Genomic DNA, 19,361 nt, shown 5'->3' on the forward strand with positions numbered 1-19,361 from the left:
ATTGGTGTTAATGAGCTGTGTCCCTGTTAAGATAAGAGCAAAGGTATAAGAAACAAAAGGAATAATGGCTCATTGTGATTTTATTTCAGTGTCATGGGTTTGTGAATGCTTTTGGCCTCACCGTCACAGAACACAGTCGTCATTAATAACATTAGTAACACCTTTACTTCTGCTCACGCTCCGCTCTGCTGTGAACAGCACTGATGTAACAAGATAAAAGTAATTCTTTAATCTTTAACATCTTTGTTGACGTCGGCCAGTGAAGGATCGGGCTTCCTCTGTCGCAGCAGTAGAGTGGCGTTTGTCACGATTCCACGCGACTGGAGCGTCTGACCGTCATCATCATAGTTGCACTGTGGGTGTGCGCTGATGATGTCATAACTGGGCACGCCGCCCCTTCTGTAGTGCAGCGACAAACAAACAGCAGGCTGGGTCACGTGATTGTAAAAGCAGCGGTGCGGTCAGTGCATTGAGATGTGTCCTCACCTGTGTTTGTCCAGGTACCTCCGCAGGTCACCGACTGTTTCCGACGGGGACATTTTCACCATGTAAGTGTGACTCCCGTCTTCTGACTTCACCTTGAGAGTGATGACGTTACAGGCAGGCTGGTAGGCGCTGAAAGCCTGCAGTCTGGTGGCAGCCGTGACGCATTATGGTTGTTAGAAAAATGTGGGTGAAAACCGGAGCGTTGCATCATAAACACGGTCACCAGCTGATGGCTGCCCTCATTTTCAGATCAGCACATACAGTAATCTCTACAATCTGGACGATCAGTGGCCAAATCGGGATTTAAGCAGGTCTTACATCAAGTGTGGTGTTCTTAAATTCCTTTAACCCACTTTGTACTTGTCATTTTTTTCCATGTGGTATTCAGTTGGTATGACAAATGTTTTTAAGCCATGCTTATTTGCACAGCATGAGTTTGTGATGACTGACACCCTCTGGTAAGTCTGTTAACTGGCAGATTAGACAAATATTTATGCTATACACATAAAAAATAAAAGAGAACATTTGGTTTACCTCTCAGTACTCGCTTGCAGTGACGGTGTATCTATCAGTGTCACTGAACTGCTGCTGTCCACATCAGATGTACCCTGGTAGAAGCACACTGATTATCAGTGCTGTCTTATATATACATGAGGACTTAACCATTAGGTCCTCTATAAAGATTTTCCCAAGTGTTGCTAAACAGAGAAACAGTGGAACTGAAATCAGAGATTTGTGCAGGCCTTTAATGACATTAATGACAATTAATGTTGATTTTGGCCTTCTGGAGCCTGGTCTTCACTAGGGGTGACTATGTTTTGGGGCACTGTCATGCTTAAAGACAAAGCAACAACCCAGACACAGGTTTACTGGTGACTGCTTGAGATTTTGATCCCAAATCTTCACATATCCTTTTATTATGATTCCTTCCACCTTGAAGAGATTCCCAGTTCCAGACACAACATAATACTGCCACCACTGTGTTTCATTGTGGGGACGTTGTTCTTTACTTTATGTCTCTCACTTCTTTCTTCAAACATAAAAAGCTTCTCTTTGGCCAAAGAGCTCTAGTTTTGTCTCATCTGATCAAAGCATGCGCTACTAGTATCTAAAATCTTTCTCCAGGTTGTCCTTCAGTGAAGTTTGGCGTGAAGTTATCTGTTCTGCAGCTTTGCAGTCCATTCCTGTGCAGGATTCTAGTGATTATCTTCTTTAAGACTATAATTCACGACTCGAGTAAGTCTGAATGGATTTCTTTTGTTTTTGGTAGCATGCTTTCTCAGGTGACAGCTTGAAGTTTTTATAATGTGAGAAAATTGGAAGCTAACTCTCAGTTTCAACTTCTTAGCTTTACAACGTTAAAGCTCATCATTGCACAGCAGTAGCGCCTGGTATGGTTTTTCAGGGAACTAATAATACTGATCCTGGTAATTTTTGCTTTTTTCTGAAATGGTAATAATAGTTGATGCTTTATAAAGAAAACTACAATGTTTACAAATGTTATGTTAAAAATTCCTTGGTCTGTTTAAAAAAAAGCACTCAGAAAAATGTTGACGAAGCTTTTAAACTTTGTAGGGTGGCTGGTAATTTTGTCCTCATCTGTATATTTGTACAAACAGATAATTGCTGACTCACCTGCAGCTTTGCCCTCAGCGAGTTCCTGATATCAATCACTCGGCCGGCCTTCACCACCAACTTCGGCAACTTGTTCAGGAACTGATCTGTGGTCAGCTTCTTGCCTTTGAATCAGAAGAAAACATGAGAATGACAGCAAAGTCTCTGAGGATCTGCACCGTGGCTTTGATCAGGGTGACGTTTGCAGAACAGACCAGGGAAGTGAGAACTCAGCGAGCTTGCTGATTCATCTTTGTCCCCACAAACAGCCTGTCCTTCACCAGGAAACGTTTCCCACGGGAGCCTAGAGTTGAATTCCTCGTATCGCCTGTCATGAAGCTGCAAAGAGAATTTTTGTGAAGACACTCGATTGTTCCCAAAAACAAAATAAGAAGAAGAAACTGAGACTCACCTCAAAAGGTACACCATCCGGAAATCTTTCTTGAAGCTCAGATGGAAAATAGCCATCCATTAGATCTTGCATGCACTGCTGCAGGGACCAAGAGTTGATTACTTTTAACCAAGGAAAGATTCCAGTTTAATATAGACTTTCATTTTCCTTTTTTTAGTGTGGCTAACCTGGGTGCTGTGCTCCTGATATGAGCGGAAAGGACCATCAAACATTACGATGCCATTCCTGTAGAGCCTCAGTGGAATTGGATCCTTTTTTGCCAGCTGTGCTCCTGTCGCTGTCATTTGCACAAAAGACTCTCCTTCCCCTAGGAGGACGTTCAGTTCTCTGATCCTCTGCAGCACGAGATCAAAGTTTATGTGGAAGCCTCTGCCACCAGAAGTCTCTGCAGAAGACAACAAAACAAAACAAAAACAGCACAGCTTTAACATACAAAAGACACGGAGGGATTGCAGGTCTGCAGGACTGGTGGATCTACCTCGCTCTGCAGGATCACCAGAGTCTGTATCTCCCACCCAGATCAAACCATAATCGTTCAGAAAGTCCTGCAACAACGACAGCAGCTCAGTGAAACCTCCACACTGATAAAATCATGATCTCATACTTTCTGAACACACCTTACTCACCTCCATCTCATGCACTTGATTTTGCAGTTGTTGGCACCGGCTTTCGAGATCATCTCTGCTCCTCGGGTCATGCGTGCTTCCTAAATCCACACAATCATGAAAACGCTTTGATTGACTTAACATAATTCGAACTCAAGTCTGTGCCTGCTGTAGGTAATTACCTGACTTCTCCTGAACCCTCAGCTTCTCCTCTAAATCTGAAATCTGTTTATCCTTGGGAGGAATGACAAAACCATAAAGAGAGGTTTAAATATGTTTAAAGGATGGCTGGCAGTTTTGGTATTCGTTGAAGGGGTTGCATGCTCACTTTGCGCTCTATCTCCTTTGCCTGGCTCCTCACTGTTTTCTCCAGGAGGGTCACTCGCTGCATCATGGCAGACATGAGGTCAAAGTTGGTCGGAGGACACCCTGAAAACCAGCAGTTAAGTATTAGAAAAATAAAACGTATAATTATTTTGTGTGTGATAAATAAAAGAAGATATATTGACACTGGAATATGAAGCATTGTGTTAATGCCTACCTTTCTTTAATGGAGCTCCCGTATTTGAGGTGGAGGCTTCATTGGTTGGAGTGTGAGAGTAATCAGAAGACTGATCGGTCAATTCAGCCTCAAATTCTAAAAACAAAAAGTATCATGGTTATAAAAGTTGTTTTGTTATTTTTTCCACTGAAAAAGTTACCTGATAAACTTATGATCAGTTTCTCCAGTAACATATAATTGTTATTATTCGTCAAATGTGAGGATTTGCTGCATTTTGCTCATCACAGTTTAAGTTATTTATGTTGTGGACACATGAATACTGTTAGATCTCCACACACTTTAAATCAAACAATCACAGTGTGACTAAAGTGCAGACTTTCAGCTTTAATTTGAAGGGTTTAAAAGGAAAGTAGTTCTAGTTCTAGCTGGGATGTATTTATTTATTCTGTACTTGCAGCGCTGCTGGTGATCTGTGAGTGCATCGTTACCTTTCAGCAGATTCCTCCTGAAAGGAACTTTTGATTTGCTCCTGCAGGTCGAAGAAAAGTGTGGCGACATGATCGATACGTTTATTCTGCACAATAAAACTACAGTCCAGTTTCTACCTGTGTGGAGTTAATCACCTACCCTTGCTCTTTGTGAGCGCCCTGCAGAGGAGTGCGTTTGGTTTTCTTTAGCATCGACAAAGGAGAGCTCATTTTAAATCCAAAGCCTGAATATCCCACACTTATTTCTTCTTTGGACTTCTTTCTGTTCAGAGCATGAACTATAACAGAGGTTCAGAGGGATTTCCGGTGTTTTCTCAGTTTGTGTGGAGTCCGTTTCCAATAGCAACAATGTAACGTACTAAGTGAAGTCTGCAGAAGTGCCTGTTTCATCCAGAGGAGGTCGCTCTTTCTGGTCTCACTTTAAAATTCTACTACCTCTGTTTCATAGAAAAAAATTATAGAATGTAGACGTTTACATTATAAACGTTTTAAAAACGAAATACAAATAAAGAAATTATTATTTCATTTCCAAACTAAGTGATTGTAGTTTTTTTTAATGTGAGAAGTCATAAATATTTAATGTTTTATTCATCATAATAAGATGTATTATGAAATGTAAGCACTGGTGATGTCATGTTGGGAAACTAATGAGACAGAAAAACAAAATAAAAAAGCCTTTTTTTCATGAAAGATAAACAAACATTGATGAGTGGTGTTTCCTAAATTTGCCTTTACTATTTAGATGCTGTTAACCATGGATACTCAGAAATTATGACAGCAATTATGACATAACATTTTTTCTTCCCAACTTTGTCATACAGACATGTTGGTCTGTATCGCTCAGGCGGTAGAGCAAGTCATCTACTGATCGGAAGGTTGGTGGTTCGATTCCTGGCTTCCCCTAGTCTGCATGCCAAATATCCTTGGGCAAGATATTAACCCCAAATTGCTCTCCGATGCATCGGAGTATGAATGTGTGTGAATGTTACTTAGAAAGCACTTAGAACAATGTGCTTGTGCGAATGGGTGAATGCACAAGTTGTGTAAAGTGCTTTGAGTGCTCAGAAGAGTAGAAAAGCGCTATATAAGAACCAGTCCATTTACCATTTATGGTAGAGGTGGGCAGATTGATCAAAATATCAATACCAAAGCTTGTATTAGTATCAGATCGACACTAGCGCATTAGATTGATACTTTTTTTTGCCCTATTCTCTAAGTTCAGTATGGAGCCCACTGGATTGTATTAAATTTTTTGGGGGAAAAGAAAAAATAAAAACACCTTTTCTGTTGACTGCCACATTTATTTTATTTATAACCTATAGTACAGAAGTTGGTCCAAAGCCCTTTAGAGACAGGTACATTTACGTCACAGATCTCCAAAAATAAAAGGTTTTGTTGTGCAAACAAATTACTGTGGAAAGTAATTAGTGGTTTAGTGATCATCTGTGCGTTTAATGCACATTATTAGTCATATTTAAAGCACATATTCAACTGGATACACAATAAAATAGTACCTTCAGAAGCAATCTAATTACTTGTATAACCTAAGAATAATTCAGAATTAATAACCACGGTTTTCAGTTTAATACACTAGTTTACACTAATTATGAAACTTGAGACAAAGGCTTAATCATGTTGACTAGAATCCTCCAAAGTAAGTTTGTTTCAGTATTGTTTACACCATTGTTTCAGTCTCTTAACTACATAAATACTGTCCATGTTATATTAAGCAATTAAAAACGTCACACTGGCTCTCCATACATCTGGATTAAATACAAACTCGTAATAGAGTTGCTTTTATATGACAGTTTTTTAATTCATAGTCCTTCTGTTATTGTGTTATTGTGCAGAATCTAACAGGATATCAACTGAATAAGACCCAACTTGCACAAAAAAATGTGTTGTTACACTATTAACACATTTTGTGTGAATTTTTTACATAACACGTGTAAGAAAATGTGTAAACTTTGAAAAGATGTGTAAAAAAGCTTAACACACTTGATGTGTTGCACAGTTGAACACATTTTGTGTGTTATTTTCAGAATCTAACAACAGGACCTAAAACTAGCAGCTCTGTAATTTGTTCATTACTTTGAACAAATAAAAATTTTTATGATGTAATGTGGACCAAGGCAATGTTCCCTCTAATTTTTCACGTGTCTGAGCAACACACGAACTCCCTGAGCGTCCGTGGACCACTGTGAGCAACAGCAGACGTGTGCACTGTGGTCACACGAGCATCAAATCCATCCAAGTTACATGGTTTACTAAAATAATCAAATTACAGCATTTACATTTATGTTACACTACTTTTAATAAACTGCTTCTAAAACTTCCCCCCTTCCTAAACAACTAAATGCCATGTTGCCATAACAGTTTTTTGATTGGTCGACATGGTACATTTTTCCACCAATAGGAAAGGGTGGAGTTTTTTGGTTTTGTTTTTGCTCACAGGCGGAGCTGCTTTTGAGCGCTTTCCTTATACAACGCAGTTCCCACAATAAATATAAACAACTATAGTATTCAGGAAAAAAGAACAAACATTGCATATAATTTTTTTTATCATAACTCTGGTTTTACGTGGCCTATCAACACAATTTAAAAACGTATAAAGTCCACACTGTTTCCGTCATCCTTGCATCCTTGTACATGCAGTGCTGCCATCTCCTGTTTCAGTCCGTTATTACACTCTTAAATCCTACTAATTCATGTGTCTTTTGGGATCTTACAAAGCTTCAAACGACACATCGACTATTAAATTAGTCCTCGACGATTTTGATAGTCGACGTAATCGTGACTAGTCGACTAATCGTGGCAGCCCTAGTTGTAACCTACTTCTTTAGGGTGAGATGAGCTTCGAACAGGACTGCCTGATGAAAGGAGGCTGTCTGGGTCAAATGCACAATGGTATACATTAAAAAGAGGTCCGACAGTTTCAGTCCAGAATGACAAAGCCACCATTCCTCTGAATGATGGACTGACATGTGCTGTGGATCAGGTTCAACATGTGTATCACTTTATATATATATAATTACATATAATGACAAGCTTTGATACCATTAAGCTGTATTTGAACCCAAGGTACACAATTGTATAACCAGTGTTGGGGAGTAACGGAATACATGTACCGCCGTTACGTATTTAAAATACAAAATATGAGTAACTGTATTCCGTTACAGTTACCGTTTAAAAAGGTGGTATTTAGAATACAGTTACTTTGTTGAAATAAATGGATTACACGGCGGTACTTTCCTGTTTCATATTGTCGCGGGTCAGGACTGTTTGGGTTTTGTTTGACAGCTACGTTCTGTTGTTCCAGGTGGCAGCGTTACGGTTGCCATGGTTACAGGGTGACGCTCTCTCTCTGCGTGTTTCCTGGGTGAGAGAGCGCCTGTTGTTGTTGTGCTAAGCTAATAGGCAGAATGCTACAGGCATAGCTCTAAAGAATGTAGCATCATAGGCAGTGTAGTCCGTGCTGCAGGGAGAATGGACTGCCATACCCTTTATGTGTCTGTGAGCGAGGGAGGGAGAAAAAGGAAAAGTACGAGCTGTCATCGAGCAAAAACGGGAGCTGGAAGCATGTAAATATAATAATAACCACTGCAGCCAAGAAGAGTGCCTGACGAGCCCAGTTGTAAGTAAGCTATTAAGACTCGACTGTACACCGTGTTCGTGTTTTCCTCCAAAAACAATACGTTCTGTTGGAGCAGCCTTTCAACGCCTCTCTCTGTCTCTTGCTAGCAAAGTTGACCCAGACAACAAAGTAAAGCTATTTTTCGGCTATGAGCCAGAACCCACCGTATTAGCCAGAGGTCCCTTTACTACGGTTCGGAGCCGCGGACCTTCAGTAACAGTAATAAATCACAGCAATAGTACATTCATGTAGTTGTAAACAGCATGATAATATATTAAGTAATCCAAAGTATTCAGATGTAACGTATGTCTGTAACGTATTAACGGAATACGTTACAGAATACATTTTGGGGCATGTATTCTGTATTCTGTAGTGGAATACATTTTAAAAGTAACCTTCCCAACACTGTGTATAACTCAGATGTTATATTCGGCGAAATGTAAATTTTTTTTGTTTGCACGCAACTGCATATTTGTTGAATGTTGACAATTTGTTGAAGATGACAACTGTTACCTTTAAAAAAAACTGCATTCATGTTTTGTCTGGACATGATTATTTCAGAATATATGTGATAATTGCACTATTTCATAGGTTTTTCTTTTGACGTTTTAATAATCTAGAGAGCTAGAACTTTAGTCACATATTAAATTTTGTTCTAGTCTGTCGAATAGAAATTGTTTTGATATATAAATTTAGTGATATTGGCTTGGTTAAGATTTTAATTTAAAAGATTCTGAAAACTGTTGTTTATTCTGTTTGTAATAAATAATAATGTGCCAAGTATAAAATGGATCAATAAATGTATACTATATATACACACATCTTTTTCTAATTTCTTAAAAAAAATAAAATTTACATGTTTTACTAACAAAACACATTTTAACACATCTTTGTGTCAAAATAACACATCTCTGTGTTGAATTACTTGACAGAGAAGATGTGTTAAAGGAGCAGACACATTATTTTGTGTTAAAATTGACACGTGTTGTCCCTGATACAGCGCACGTGTTAAAATCTAACACGATGTGTGAATTTTAACACACAAAAAAGGGTATAAACTCACCATTGTATCGGGTCAGCAGTGATAAATGATCATGATGCGTTTTTATTGCTTTTAACAATCACGTTGTTGTTCAGACCCCACATTCACCGTGGCCTGTTTATATTCCGCGTCTCGCCGCTAGGCGGCCCGGCGCAGGCTCGCTGTGGGCAGAGAGCGGGCAGACAGGGAGGATGCGGAGGCCTGCCAGTCCCACAACAACAACACATCTATCATCCGGCGAGTAGGCCGGTCCGGGCTATGGCTGCACCTATAGCACATTTCGACGACGACTGGCCGAACCTGGGTGATCCGAGCATGGTGTCACAGGAAGGGCTGCTGCCGCAGAAAGGCCGTGTCGCCGCCGCCGCCGTGAGCGAAGCGGCGCCCGAGTCGCTCCTGTTTGGCGGTGATGATGATGATGATCTGCACGACAGCAGCTTCTCCCCTAGGGAGAACGAAGGGTTCCGGTCCATGGAGGATCTGGTGAACGATTTCGATGAGAAGTTAACCACGTGCTTCCAAAATTTTGACGCCAAGACGGAGAGCATCGCTCCCGTGGCCGTGATCGCCGAGGACACGCTGCTGGAGAAAGACGAGTGAGTCCACGGCCTGTCTACGGCAGGCTGCGTGTTTCCCATCCAGTGTGCATGTGGAGGCTCCAATACAGTTTAAAAAACGCGGAAAGACATGTTGGGAACATTTAAAATAGGAAGTAAAGACATCGACACATCACCTGTTATTAAGATATTCAAACTGAGTAAACTTTAGTTCAGATTAATCTTATGTGCCCTATATTAAAGATCGATATTAGCCGATACTCACAGTCGTTTTATTTTTAACCCATTTCTAAAATCAACATCTTTGTGATATTTTTAAGAGATACATTTGTTGCAAAATAACTGCGATATTATATTTAAAGCTGGTTAAAGTAATTTTTAAGTATGTAATAATAATAATTTCATATCAGGGTAGGCTGCTGGTTGTTTAAAAAGTCACCTTTTTACCACATTTAGGAGTTGGGGATTGTTTTAAACCCCCCAGTGTTCATTCCAAAAACATTTACAGTTTCCCAACCTATTCACAAACGTTTTTAGTTTCACACTAGACTTAATCCATGGGAAACTGAGCCTTAAAGTGTTAAATTGAAAAGAAATGGGAGGTCAAGGGTGGAAAAATCCTCAACAAATCCTAAATAGGAAACATGAAACTTGGCTTAAGTGCTCCGTCAGGAGGCACGATGCTTCAGCTCTGGGTGTAAGTGGCGCTTTTTAAACGTCATCATCTGTGGTATTTTCAACCTGATAAGCTGTGTAGGGGATTATACTTTTAACCTAAGCATCAGACCTGCTTAATCTGATTGTTATGTTTTTAGATGCAGCATTAAAAAAGTATTTCTGTGGTGCACACAGTCAGTACCAACATCCTTGCTGATAATGTAGGTTTGTTTTTTAGTAAACAAATGTATCGCTAAAGGGGAATTCCAGGAATGCCGTGATTATCTCAAGTGCTGCAAACAGGAGAACTGTTGCTTTTGTTGGTAAAGATTAAAAACGAGAAAATAATCTTTAAAAATGCAAAGAAAAGATGAAGTCGATCCTGATATGTACCTCAAGAAGATATAGTTTCAGTCTCAAACTATAAATACCCTCATTCTTTTTGCAGTTCATTTGTTTATTTTGATTGATTTCAACCTTGACGTAGTTTGTACACAGATGCTAAGATATTTACAGTCATCAGACCCCATTGGAAACATGTTCAGGCAAATGAAATCTGCAGGACAGCCTTTTAAAGACTATGTGGTTGAAAGTCTCGTGTCCCCTCAGAATCTGGAACACTTTGACGGCTAACTACGGACATGTGATGCCGGTGGACTGGAAACGTTCTCGAACGCGCTCCCTCCACGTTCCCACAATCAATCTGGAGGAGAAACCCGTGAGTGATTCCACTTCTTCCAGCCCATCCTATCTCTGTCTCATTTTTCCCTTCATCCCACCACCCGGCTCCCCTCCCTCCAATGCCAAATCCCTCCACCGGTCATCTCGCAAATCTCAAATATTCATTGTGCCAGGGTTTAGTGCTTTGATTAAATTCCCTCCTCCTGCTCTGTTCCTGGTTAGAGAAAGGCAGATGTCGCGTTGGAGCTGTCCGACGATGAGGAGCTCAGGGATCAGCTAGACATGCACGCCATCATTGTTTCCTGCATCGCAGAGGAGCCCCTTTTCACAGCAGAGCAGGTACGTTACACAACCCTGTCAGAATCCAGCGTAGTTCACCCCAGAAGCAGCCACACTGGGTCAAGCCTGTTCAGGCAGAGCTTAACGTGGCTGAAATCTTTTCCACAGATGTTTAATAACTCGTGCTCGATGGGTTATTTTAAGAGCTGGCTCTTTGATGCAGGTTATTGAGGAGATAGAGGAAATGATGCAGGACTCTCCTGACATGGAGGCAGAGCATAATCCGTCACAGTCGGACCTGTCGATGCTCTCTGTGGACGTCCAGCAGCCCAACAGCTGCCCTGACTACGAGCAGAGTGAGTGTCTGCTGATCAGAACAGTGTGTTATGATGAGTTATTGTGTTGCATATTATATTAGTAATTTATGGGAATATGCTTTGGCGGTCCAGGGATGAAAGCCTTGAGCATTGCAGAGCTGAATGAGCGTCTGGAGGAGACTGAAATGAAGATCAGGAGGTTTTCAGAGGAGCTGGTTCAGCAGCTGGCTCTCAGGGATGAGCTGGACTTTGAGAAAGAGGTGAAGAACAGTTTCATCTCAGCCCTCATCGACGTGCAGAACCGGCAGAAGGAGTACCGCGAGGCCCTCAAGAAGAAGAAGAAGCTTAAAGGTGGAGCTGGAACATCGCAAGGTCTTCCGGAGAAAACATCTGTGAGTACTTTAACTTTACAGCCAAGTTTTAAGGAATTCTCACCAGTCCTGAGGTGTTGCTAGAGCGAAAGAGATCTTTCTTTTCTAGTGTCTGCTGCATTTACTGTATCTTTTTTTTCCTTTGTTTTTCTTCCTTTCTTGTCAGCGCTTCAGCATGGAGGGGATCTCCTCTGTTATCCAAAACAGTTTCCGTCAAACTTTTGGGAGCGGGTGCAGTGAGAGACAGGTTACTGTGCTTTTCCTTTTCTCTCTGCTTTCCATCTGCTCTCGAATGGTGATGCCAAACCTAGGTTCCCACCAGCAGTTTATCTTTGGGTGTACCTACGTTGGGTATAAAGTATGTGGACAGAATAGCTCTAGTGAAAGTAGTTCAAATCCAGTTTGAAATGAGCTCCAAGGAACGTGTTTGAATAAGAGAGGTGTTGTTGAACAAGGGTTCTTGAGTTTATCTGACAAGTGCTACGTCAGAAAAATAAGCGTTGGGAACCACCCTAAAACACAAACGTCCATTCTACTCCGCAATCTCAAAACTATTAATAAGATCAGACACTTCAGTTCAGGCTTAACGTGTTGTTTTCTTTAATATCAGTGTGTTTTCTCAAATGTTTTACAGTATTTGACCACAGTCATCCCTTACGAGAAGAAGGGACATCCTCCTTCGATTGAAGACCTCCAGATATTGACCAAGAGTAAGTTGCTTCACCTGCACTGTGCAGTTTGTTGCAGTTGACTCACTAACTCTGATTCATTCAATTCCCAGTTCTGCAAGCTATGAGAGATGATAGTGACAAGGTGCCCAGCCTCCTAACAGACTACATTCTCAAAGGTAAGCTTTTCTCTTGTGTTGTTACACAGGCTGCTTTACATTTGAAGTAAAATAACATCACAGAGAGACTCCCAACAATCCCGTGTTAGCAGTATGTCTGCATATGTCATCCTTGTTCCACATAACCCAAAAGATCAATAGCAGTCAATTATTACTGTGCTGATGATGTAAGCTCAAAGGGACGCGGCAGCGGTTATATATGCTGCAAACATATGTTGTAAATCATTGATGCTCAAATTCATTTGATTTCAGTTCATTACAAAATCCTCTGAAAGCTTCAACGTGAGTTTTTAACTCCAAGCTAGACTGTGAGAGTTTTCTTGCATCTAAACAAGCCTTTAGGGGGTGACTTTGGCCTGTGTACAGTGATGAAAGCGGGTCTTCTCTATTACCCCATTAAAGCATCGTCACCTTATGTGTCGCCTTTTGATATGCCTGTTGTGGAGTTGGCTTAAAGTTTTTCGGAGACGTAATAAAACCTGATTGTGTGAAAGTCCAAATTTAACATCTGGTTTCTTGCTGGTAAATTTTCATGAAGTATTTTCCTTCAAAATCACTTTCAGACTGTAATGAAATCAGCAATAAATGTGGAAAATTACTTTTGGTACCACTTTATAATAGGGTCTGAACTAAGGGTGTAATTCAACCGGAATTTACTGGAATTAATATAATTTAGTCTGAAATTACAGTGTGATTATGTTAATCTACACATACTTATGGGTGAATTACTACAATAACTACAATAAGGAGTGTATCAACAGGGTATAAGAAGTCAAGTTTTTACTGGAAAAATGTTTTACTGCAAGTAATTTCATTGTAATTTTACAGGAGGAAACACATTATATAGGAAGTAAGAAAAATGATATATAAGTACATAGTAACTCATTTTAAATAGTGCATGAATTACTTGAAGTAGAGCAAAATTCATTGTAAGAGGTGTGTTACTTCCAGGTAATTTTGCAGAAGAGTGTAGTGTAGTAGCTTTTGTGTAGAAAACACAAAATAAACTAAAGATATGACTGAAATGTACAAATGAAAAACAAACCTAAAAGTATTCACAGCTAAAAAAAACCCAGTTTATTCTTGTTGTGGATATGCATTAAAATGATTCTATTAGTCTTTTTTCACTCATATTAATCAGGTTTTTTACCCCTTTGTCATAAAAGGCTAATGGGGTTAAAATGCTGATGTCATCCACCCACAGTTTAGTTATTTCTTTCTTCACCCTGCCCGGTGGATGGGTGGGTGGCATGAACGCCCAAGTCTGTAAATGACTGACTCCATCACTGTACGACTTCATGGGCCTTGATGGACGTCCTGCGATGTTTGGTGGAGTTTGTTTTTTCTTGTAAGGAATGAAAGGAAGAACGGTCCTTATCACATGTTATATAACAGGGCAGGTGAATAGTGGAATATCCATAAAGCAAAAAGACGAGTTCAGTCCACCACTGCTTACATCTACTTACACACTATTTAAAATTACTCTCAGTATAATTTGAGTCTCCTTTCCTGTAAAAACCTGAACTGTTGCCCTTTATTCTGCACTGTGTACTGGATAAAGATTTGTAGGTAAATACATTGTAATTTCAAATAAAATACACTGAAATCCCATTAAATTTTTGGTGAATTACACCCTTAGCAATGGGTCATATTTTAAAAATGCTACTTGAATTGTAAACACTGTGCACATGATGTTTACCGAGTACAGAGCTTTAGTATCTCTAAACATTTGCAGTCTGTCTTTTTGACTGTCGTCCACATTTCACTTTCTGTTTCATGTCTTTATTTTTTCTTCCTGTATTTCTTTTGTGCTATTCTTCATAACAAATCGCTGCCCCACACTCGTAGCTCTGGTGTGAGCCCTGGATGGAGAGGTTTGTGACAGTTCGATTATGAGTGTTGTGGTGGTGTTACTCATAATGAGAGAGCGCCTCCTCCTGACCACTGAACTGTAGTGCAGAATGACCCCGATGCTTTCCCTCACACTTCCCCTCATGCACGGTTGTTAGTGTCTAGACCTGCAGACTGTGACTCACAACCACTCACATAGAGATCTGTTTACCTAGCACTTAATATATGAGACACTGCTATAATGATTAATAGTTATTAATCACAGCTAAGGCTGTATTTGAATCACTCGACCTGCACCAGAAATAAGTTTAGTTGCTCTCGTACATCCTTTTGTTTTTCCTCATCTTTTTCTCCTGGATTGTAATTAATGCCTCATACTGAGGCTGTGTCAGCGGCTCCATCGCAGCTTTGTTAATATTGATCTCTGCTGTTATTCCAGTGGTTTGCCCGACATAGACGAGAGGGAGGCTCTGCACAGTTTCCACATTGTTAAGCGTGATGAAAAGAAGAAGAGGACTCATTGTTTTGGGTTTTTTTGCAAACATGAAGCACACTTAATTTATTCCTGGATGTTTTTACCTTTGTGTGTCCAATTTTTTTCCCCTGGATTTTCATTAAGCTGTATTTATTTTGTACAAGCCCTATGAGTTCAAAGCGTGTGTATTCTTGTGAATTTTTGTTTTTAATTGTCTCGCAGGGTGATAGTGTATCCTAAGTTAATAAATTCTATAAGAAATGTAGACTGGCCGTGCACTGAGCTTTGCTTATTGATCAGAGCAAAGCTGCACCGCGGTCGGCTTTGTGTTTATCGGAAGTGCTGAGCTGTACACAGAGCGCGATGCACAAAGCGCTCTGATACAGATGTTGCAGTGATAGAGGATCGTAGTAGTGAATGTTAACAAGCTTCTAGACTGATAAGCTTACACAGAAAATAACTTAAGAATTTTAAAAAAGAGGAGAGTGAACCACAAGATAGTATTTATTACAGTAGCACCTGAAACAGATGAGAACAAGATAGAAATAATTAAATACAAAATGATGACGATTACTCAGATTATCTGACACCTGTGTTTATAAACACAAAACTATCATATAGTTCAGTTTTCCATGTAGCCGCAGACAGAGGGGAGCCATCTGCTTTCATCTTAGTACACTGAAAACATGATTGTTATAATTTTATAGAAGATGACGTATTGATGGCTGAGGTGATTTAGTCTGGACTGATATTTACTGATTAACTTACTAACTATGCATTTGAGTGAATTGTGACCCACGCACTGTCTGTACTCTTGCCCCTGTGCATGGGGCGGCGTACACTACCAATGGGCATTGCTGTTCTCTATGTATGACTTTATACAAGCTGCCTTTGCCTTTGGCTGAACTTTTGTACATTATAAATGACTTATTTTCATTGAATGTCATGTTACTAAACCACAGAACTTGCTTCCATGTTTATTTATTTTGTAAATATTCTCTTGATAAAATATTGATAAAATCGCATCGTGTCGTTTCTTAATTTCAAACAATGCTCGCTACATCTTGATGCATGCTCAATTATCCAGGTAAGGAAATCCCACTGAAATGCTACGTTCATAAGGACAGGATCCACTTTTTGGGAATGCTCACTATAGTGACAATAAGCACCAGCACTTCTACCTCAAACAGCATCACCCAGAAATATATGCGCCTTGATTTTCAGTCAGTGGTTTGCAACAAAAATACAAAATACTATAGATAGACGACCTAAACACCCATATCCCCTTTATTTAATATCTTGCTATGCTTCAGGAGTCTGCGTCTGACAATTTTATCAAAAATATGCACATAAATAAGCTGCTGGACTCTGGCAGTGCTCATCCTGTTCCACCTCACACAAATGAACACATACCCATCCTGCTACTGAATTGATGCCTGTATGGATGTGCCATCCTGGAGAAGCTGCAGCTGTGCAGCTTGAATTGGCTGGAGGAGAACAAACAAACTGCAACTGTAGAGAAAAATCAGTCAGCCGGGATACGTAGGGAGGAATGGGCTGCATTTCTCTCTCCACTGCCTGCAAACTGTTCCCTTTTTTGGGGGAGGACTACTTGTTACCTCTCCAGCATATGTGCTGTCATTTTCAACAACGGGGGGGGGGGGGGGGGGGGGGGATTTAGGTTTGTTTTGTGGCTACAGGACCTGGGCACCTTCCAGTCATTGAGTCAACCATGAATTTGTCGGTATGCCAAAGAACTTGTCAAATATGAGCTTAAGCTGTCTGTCTGACACTTAAAGCTTGGATAGAACAGTCATACAACAGGACAATGATCGCAGCACATCGCAGGGCATTATCTGAATGAGAAATGAATCAGCATGTTGCAGTGGTCCAGCCAATTCCAGCCCTCAGCCTGAATAATGAGCTTGTAAACCTGAATGAACTGAAGCAACACTGTAAAGAAGAATGGACAAAAAATCCTCCACAACTTAAGCATCTGATTAAGTCATACAGAGTACAATTACTTCAAGTTAGTGTTGCCAGAGGTGGTTAAATCGTGGGATTTTTCCACACTGCTTCTGGTGTAATATGTCATGTGTTGTTGTTCATCCGAGTTTGCATTTTCATTATTTTTAAGGATCTTAAGGACCAAATTATTTTTTTATTTTATGTCCTGATACGTAAAACCTCTAGACTGAAAGAGAATTTGCTGTTTTCCCCACTTGACTGTACACAAGAGAATGATAATTCGAGTGTTTGCTTGTGTTTGCCAGGCTCTGTGAAATGTGGCTCTGTGAATAGTGACTGGTTGGAGTCTTGGCCAGTCTTCCCTTTCATTGCTGGCTGATGGTCAGTAAAACTCCATGGGCTTCCAGAAACACACAAAGCATAATTTGAAGTCAATTTCACAATAGTGAAATTACTTATTACACAAGTCTCTGCCACATGTCAGCTACACACCCTCCAGCTCATTTAGGTGATCCAGATGTAAGCTGTGGACCCCCGCCCCCCTTTGGCCCTTAAAAGAAATACAGCTGGCTCTGTGACAGGAAAACAAGAGATTAGATCGACAGTTCAAGCCTTTTCATGTGTTTGTCATTTTAATAGTTGTTGCCGTTAAACAAAAACTGATGCAGGTAATTGACAAAATAGCTTCATCAACATGCCGATCCTGTTAAATTCTAATTAAATGACTGCACACTCAAAAAGACAAAAGGATATCTGTAATTTATTGGTGTCCTACAAACATATGGAAAAACCAGCCATGCTTGTCTGAACACCGTCAAACACAAAAAGCTGCTCCCCATCCATCTCGCCTCAGCCTTTCAAAAGCAACACAAACCTCTGTCAAACATCTGTAAAACATTTGTTCTCTCTCAGATAAGATTTCCTCACTCAGCTCTGTGCCTCCAGCCCGAGTGTGTAAAACGCCACAGTCTGGCCAGCGCTCAGAAGCTGTGCTGCACCAAAACAGGCTCCCTGCAGTGGATTTAAGGTCTTTTTTCCAGGTATGATGGATGCTAGAGGACTTTGGATGGTGCTTTGCCTTCTCTTGTTGGCACACGGCTCACTCCAGCAGAACTCGAAGAAAAGAAATGGCAAAAAAGGTAGGACTCCATATTCACCAGCTGAATATAAAATCAGTGGCTTCTACAGGACAGTATTGTTAGAGTTCACCTTCTTTTTTTGTTTTTGTGCAGAATCTGCCATCAACTCTGCAATCGAGAATCTGCAGAGGCAAGTTGATGAGATTACTCAGGATCTGACCGTGCTGAAAGAGCAGCAAGCTTTACAAACAGGTGTAGACTTCTTCACAAACACCATGCAGTTAGGTTTTTTGTAAAGAATGCCCCAAAGTTGCACAATCCACTCAAGTATTTGCTTCAGTTTGCAGGCTGCATGTCATTTTCTAGTTAAACAGCTTTCTAGAGATGGAGAGCTGAAACAGATCCAGGGCATTTGAACCACTTCCTCATAATTCCCTCTCTATCAGTTTGTCTAAAGGGTACAAAGATCAACAGAAAGTGTTTTCTGGCCAATCTGGTGAAACAATCCTTCCATGCCGCCAGTGAAGACTGCATCGCCAAAGGAGGCAGCCTAAGCACTCCTCTAACAGGAGACGAAAACGACCATCTCTACAGCTACGTACGCCAGAGCATCGGCCCCGATGAGCACATCTGGCTGGGCATTAATGACATGGTTACCGATGGCAACTGGGTTGACCAATCAGGCTCTAATGTGCGCTTCAAAAACTGGGAGACTGAAATCACCCAGCAGCCAGATGGGGGATCCAGCCAGAACTGCGCCGTCCTCTCCATCACGGCCAACGGGAAGTGGTTCGATGAGAACTGCAGGGCTGAGAAGGCGTCTGTGTGCGAGTTCAACATCGTCTGACAGACCATCTGTTGCTCCGTTTTTCTGTCTCTGACATTGCTTTGTAAGCATGAAGTGCAACATTATGAAATGCGCTGAAAAATAATGCGCTGCATCTTTAATCAGCCTGCATTTTCTCGGCCAAGCCTTCCAGATGTCAGTCCAGAGCAGAGATTTCACTTGGTGCTCTTTGTATAAGCTACACCCACTTGTACATACGCTCCATAAACAATGCTTTAAATATTCATTGAGGTAAACACTGGATGGCTTGTCTTTATTTCTCTCTTATTAGCCGCCAGTTAATGCAACAAAATCTTTTCTTACTGAGTTTACTTTTTACTTTTCTGAGTTACTTTTTACAGAAAAGGCACTTTCTTTTGACAAAGAGCCTTTTCTGTGCCACCTTCTTTATTTCTAAATGTTAAGTTATGCTTCTCATGTTTTATTACAGGAGATTAATGAACATGTTTACCATTTTATTCTTCACGCTGATGTAAAAAAACAAACAAACAACAGCAGATATGATGTGAATGTACTACTCCTCATACAGAAAAAAGCTTTTGTAAGAAATCTATTACAACCAAAGGTAATAAATAAAACCTGGGTTATGATTGTTGTCATTTTCATGGTCACATCATAGGATCATACATTCATTTCCTCCATGAATAAA

General features: G+C 40.4%; 3 protein-coding genes across 9 annotated transcripts; 2 read left to right on the forward strand and 1 right to left on the reverse strand.

Annotated features, from left to right (window-relative positions):
* Positions 1-146: 146 nt before the first annotated feature.
* ubxn11 (UBX domain protein 11) lies at positions 147-4,627 on the reverse strand. Of its 3 annotated transcripts, XM_085177434.1 has the most exons (14): positions 4,247-4,622; positions 4,108-4,148; positions 3,659-3,754; positions 3,446-3,546; positions 3,300-3,351; positions 3,139-3,218; positions 2,991-3,057; positions 2,680-2,897; positions 2,513-2,590; positions 2,316-2,439; positions 2,122-2,225; positions 1,021-1,094; positions 487-630; positions 147-399 (listed from the first exon to the last, which is right to left on the reverse strand). In XM_085177434.1, exons 1-14 carry the CDS (start codon positions 4,315-4,317, stop codon positions 228-230), a joined length of 1,422 nt encoding a protein of 473 aa, XP_085033560.1. In that variant the 5' UTR covers positions 4,318-4,622; the 3' UTR covers positions 147-227. The 3 variants fall into 3 exon arrangements, with proteins under 3 accessions (XP_085033560.1, XP_085033559.1, XP_085033558.1); XM_085177433.1 differs by having other exon boundaries at positions 2,513-2,587; positions 2,680-3,057; positions 4,247-4,627; XM_085177432.1 differs by having other exon boundaries at positions 2,680-3,057; positions 4,247-4,625.
* Positions 4,628-8,916: 4,289 nt separating this feature from the next.
* fez2a (fasciculation and elongation protein zeta 2a) lies at positions 8,917-15,842 on the forward strand. 4 transcript variants are annotated; one of them, XM_085177438.1, is made up of 10 exons: positions 8,919-9,379; positions 10,607-10,715; positions 10,901-11,017; positions 11,181-11,313; positions 11,407-11,666; positions 11,812-11,892; positions 12,280-12,355; positions 12,427-12,492; positions 14,341-14,366; positions 14,783-15,842. In XM_085177438.1, the coding sequence occupies exons 1-9, from the start codon at positions 9,042-9,044 to the stop codon at positions 14,349-14,351; spliced, it is 1,191 nt and encodes a 396-aa protein (XP_085033564.1). In that variant the 5' UTR covers positions 8,919-9,041; the 3' UTR covers positions 14,352-14,366; positions 14,783-15,842. The 4 variants fall into 4 exon arrangements, with proteins under 4 accessions (XP_085033565.1, XP_085033564.1, XP_085033563.1 ...); XM_085177437.1 differs by lacking the exon at positions 14,341-14,366; XM_085177436.1 differs by lacking the exons at positions 14,341-14,366; positions 14,783-15,842 and having other exon boundaries at positions 12,427-12,811.
* Positions 15,843-17,400: 1,558 nt separating this feature from the next.
* On the forward strand, positions 17,401-19,349 carry clec3ba (C-type lectin domain family 3, member Ba). 2 transcript variants are annotated; one of them, XM_085177441.1, is made up of 3 exons: positions 17,815-17,925; positions 18,019-18,117; positions 18,312-19,349. In XM_085177441.1, the coding sequence occupies exons 1-3, from the start codon at positions 17,829-17,831 to the stop codon at positions 18,710-18,712; spliced, it is 597 nt and encodes a 198-aa protein (XP_085033567.1). In that variant the 5' UTR covers positions 17,815-17,828; the 3' UTR covers positions 18,713-19,349. The 2 variants fall into 2 exon arrangements, with proteins under 2 accessions (XP_085033566.1, XP_085033567.1); XM_085177440.1 differs by having other exon boundaries at positions 17,401-18,117.
* Positions 19,350-19,361: the final 12 nt, after the last annotated feature.

The sequence above is a fragment of the Neolamprologus multifasciatus genome, chromosome 11 (assembly GCF_963576455.1).
Source record: "Neolamprologus multifasciatus chromosome 11, fNeoMul1.2, whole genome shotgun sequence".
In the NCBI taxonomy this organism is placed as follows: Eukaryota; Metazoa; Chordata; class Actinopteri; order Cichliformes; family Cichlidae; genus Neolamprologus; species Neolamprologus multifasciatus.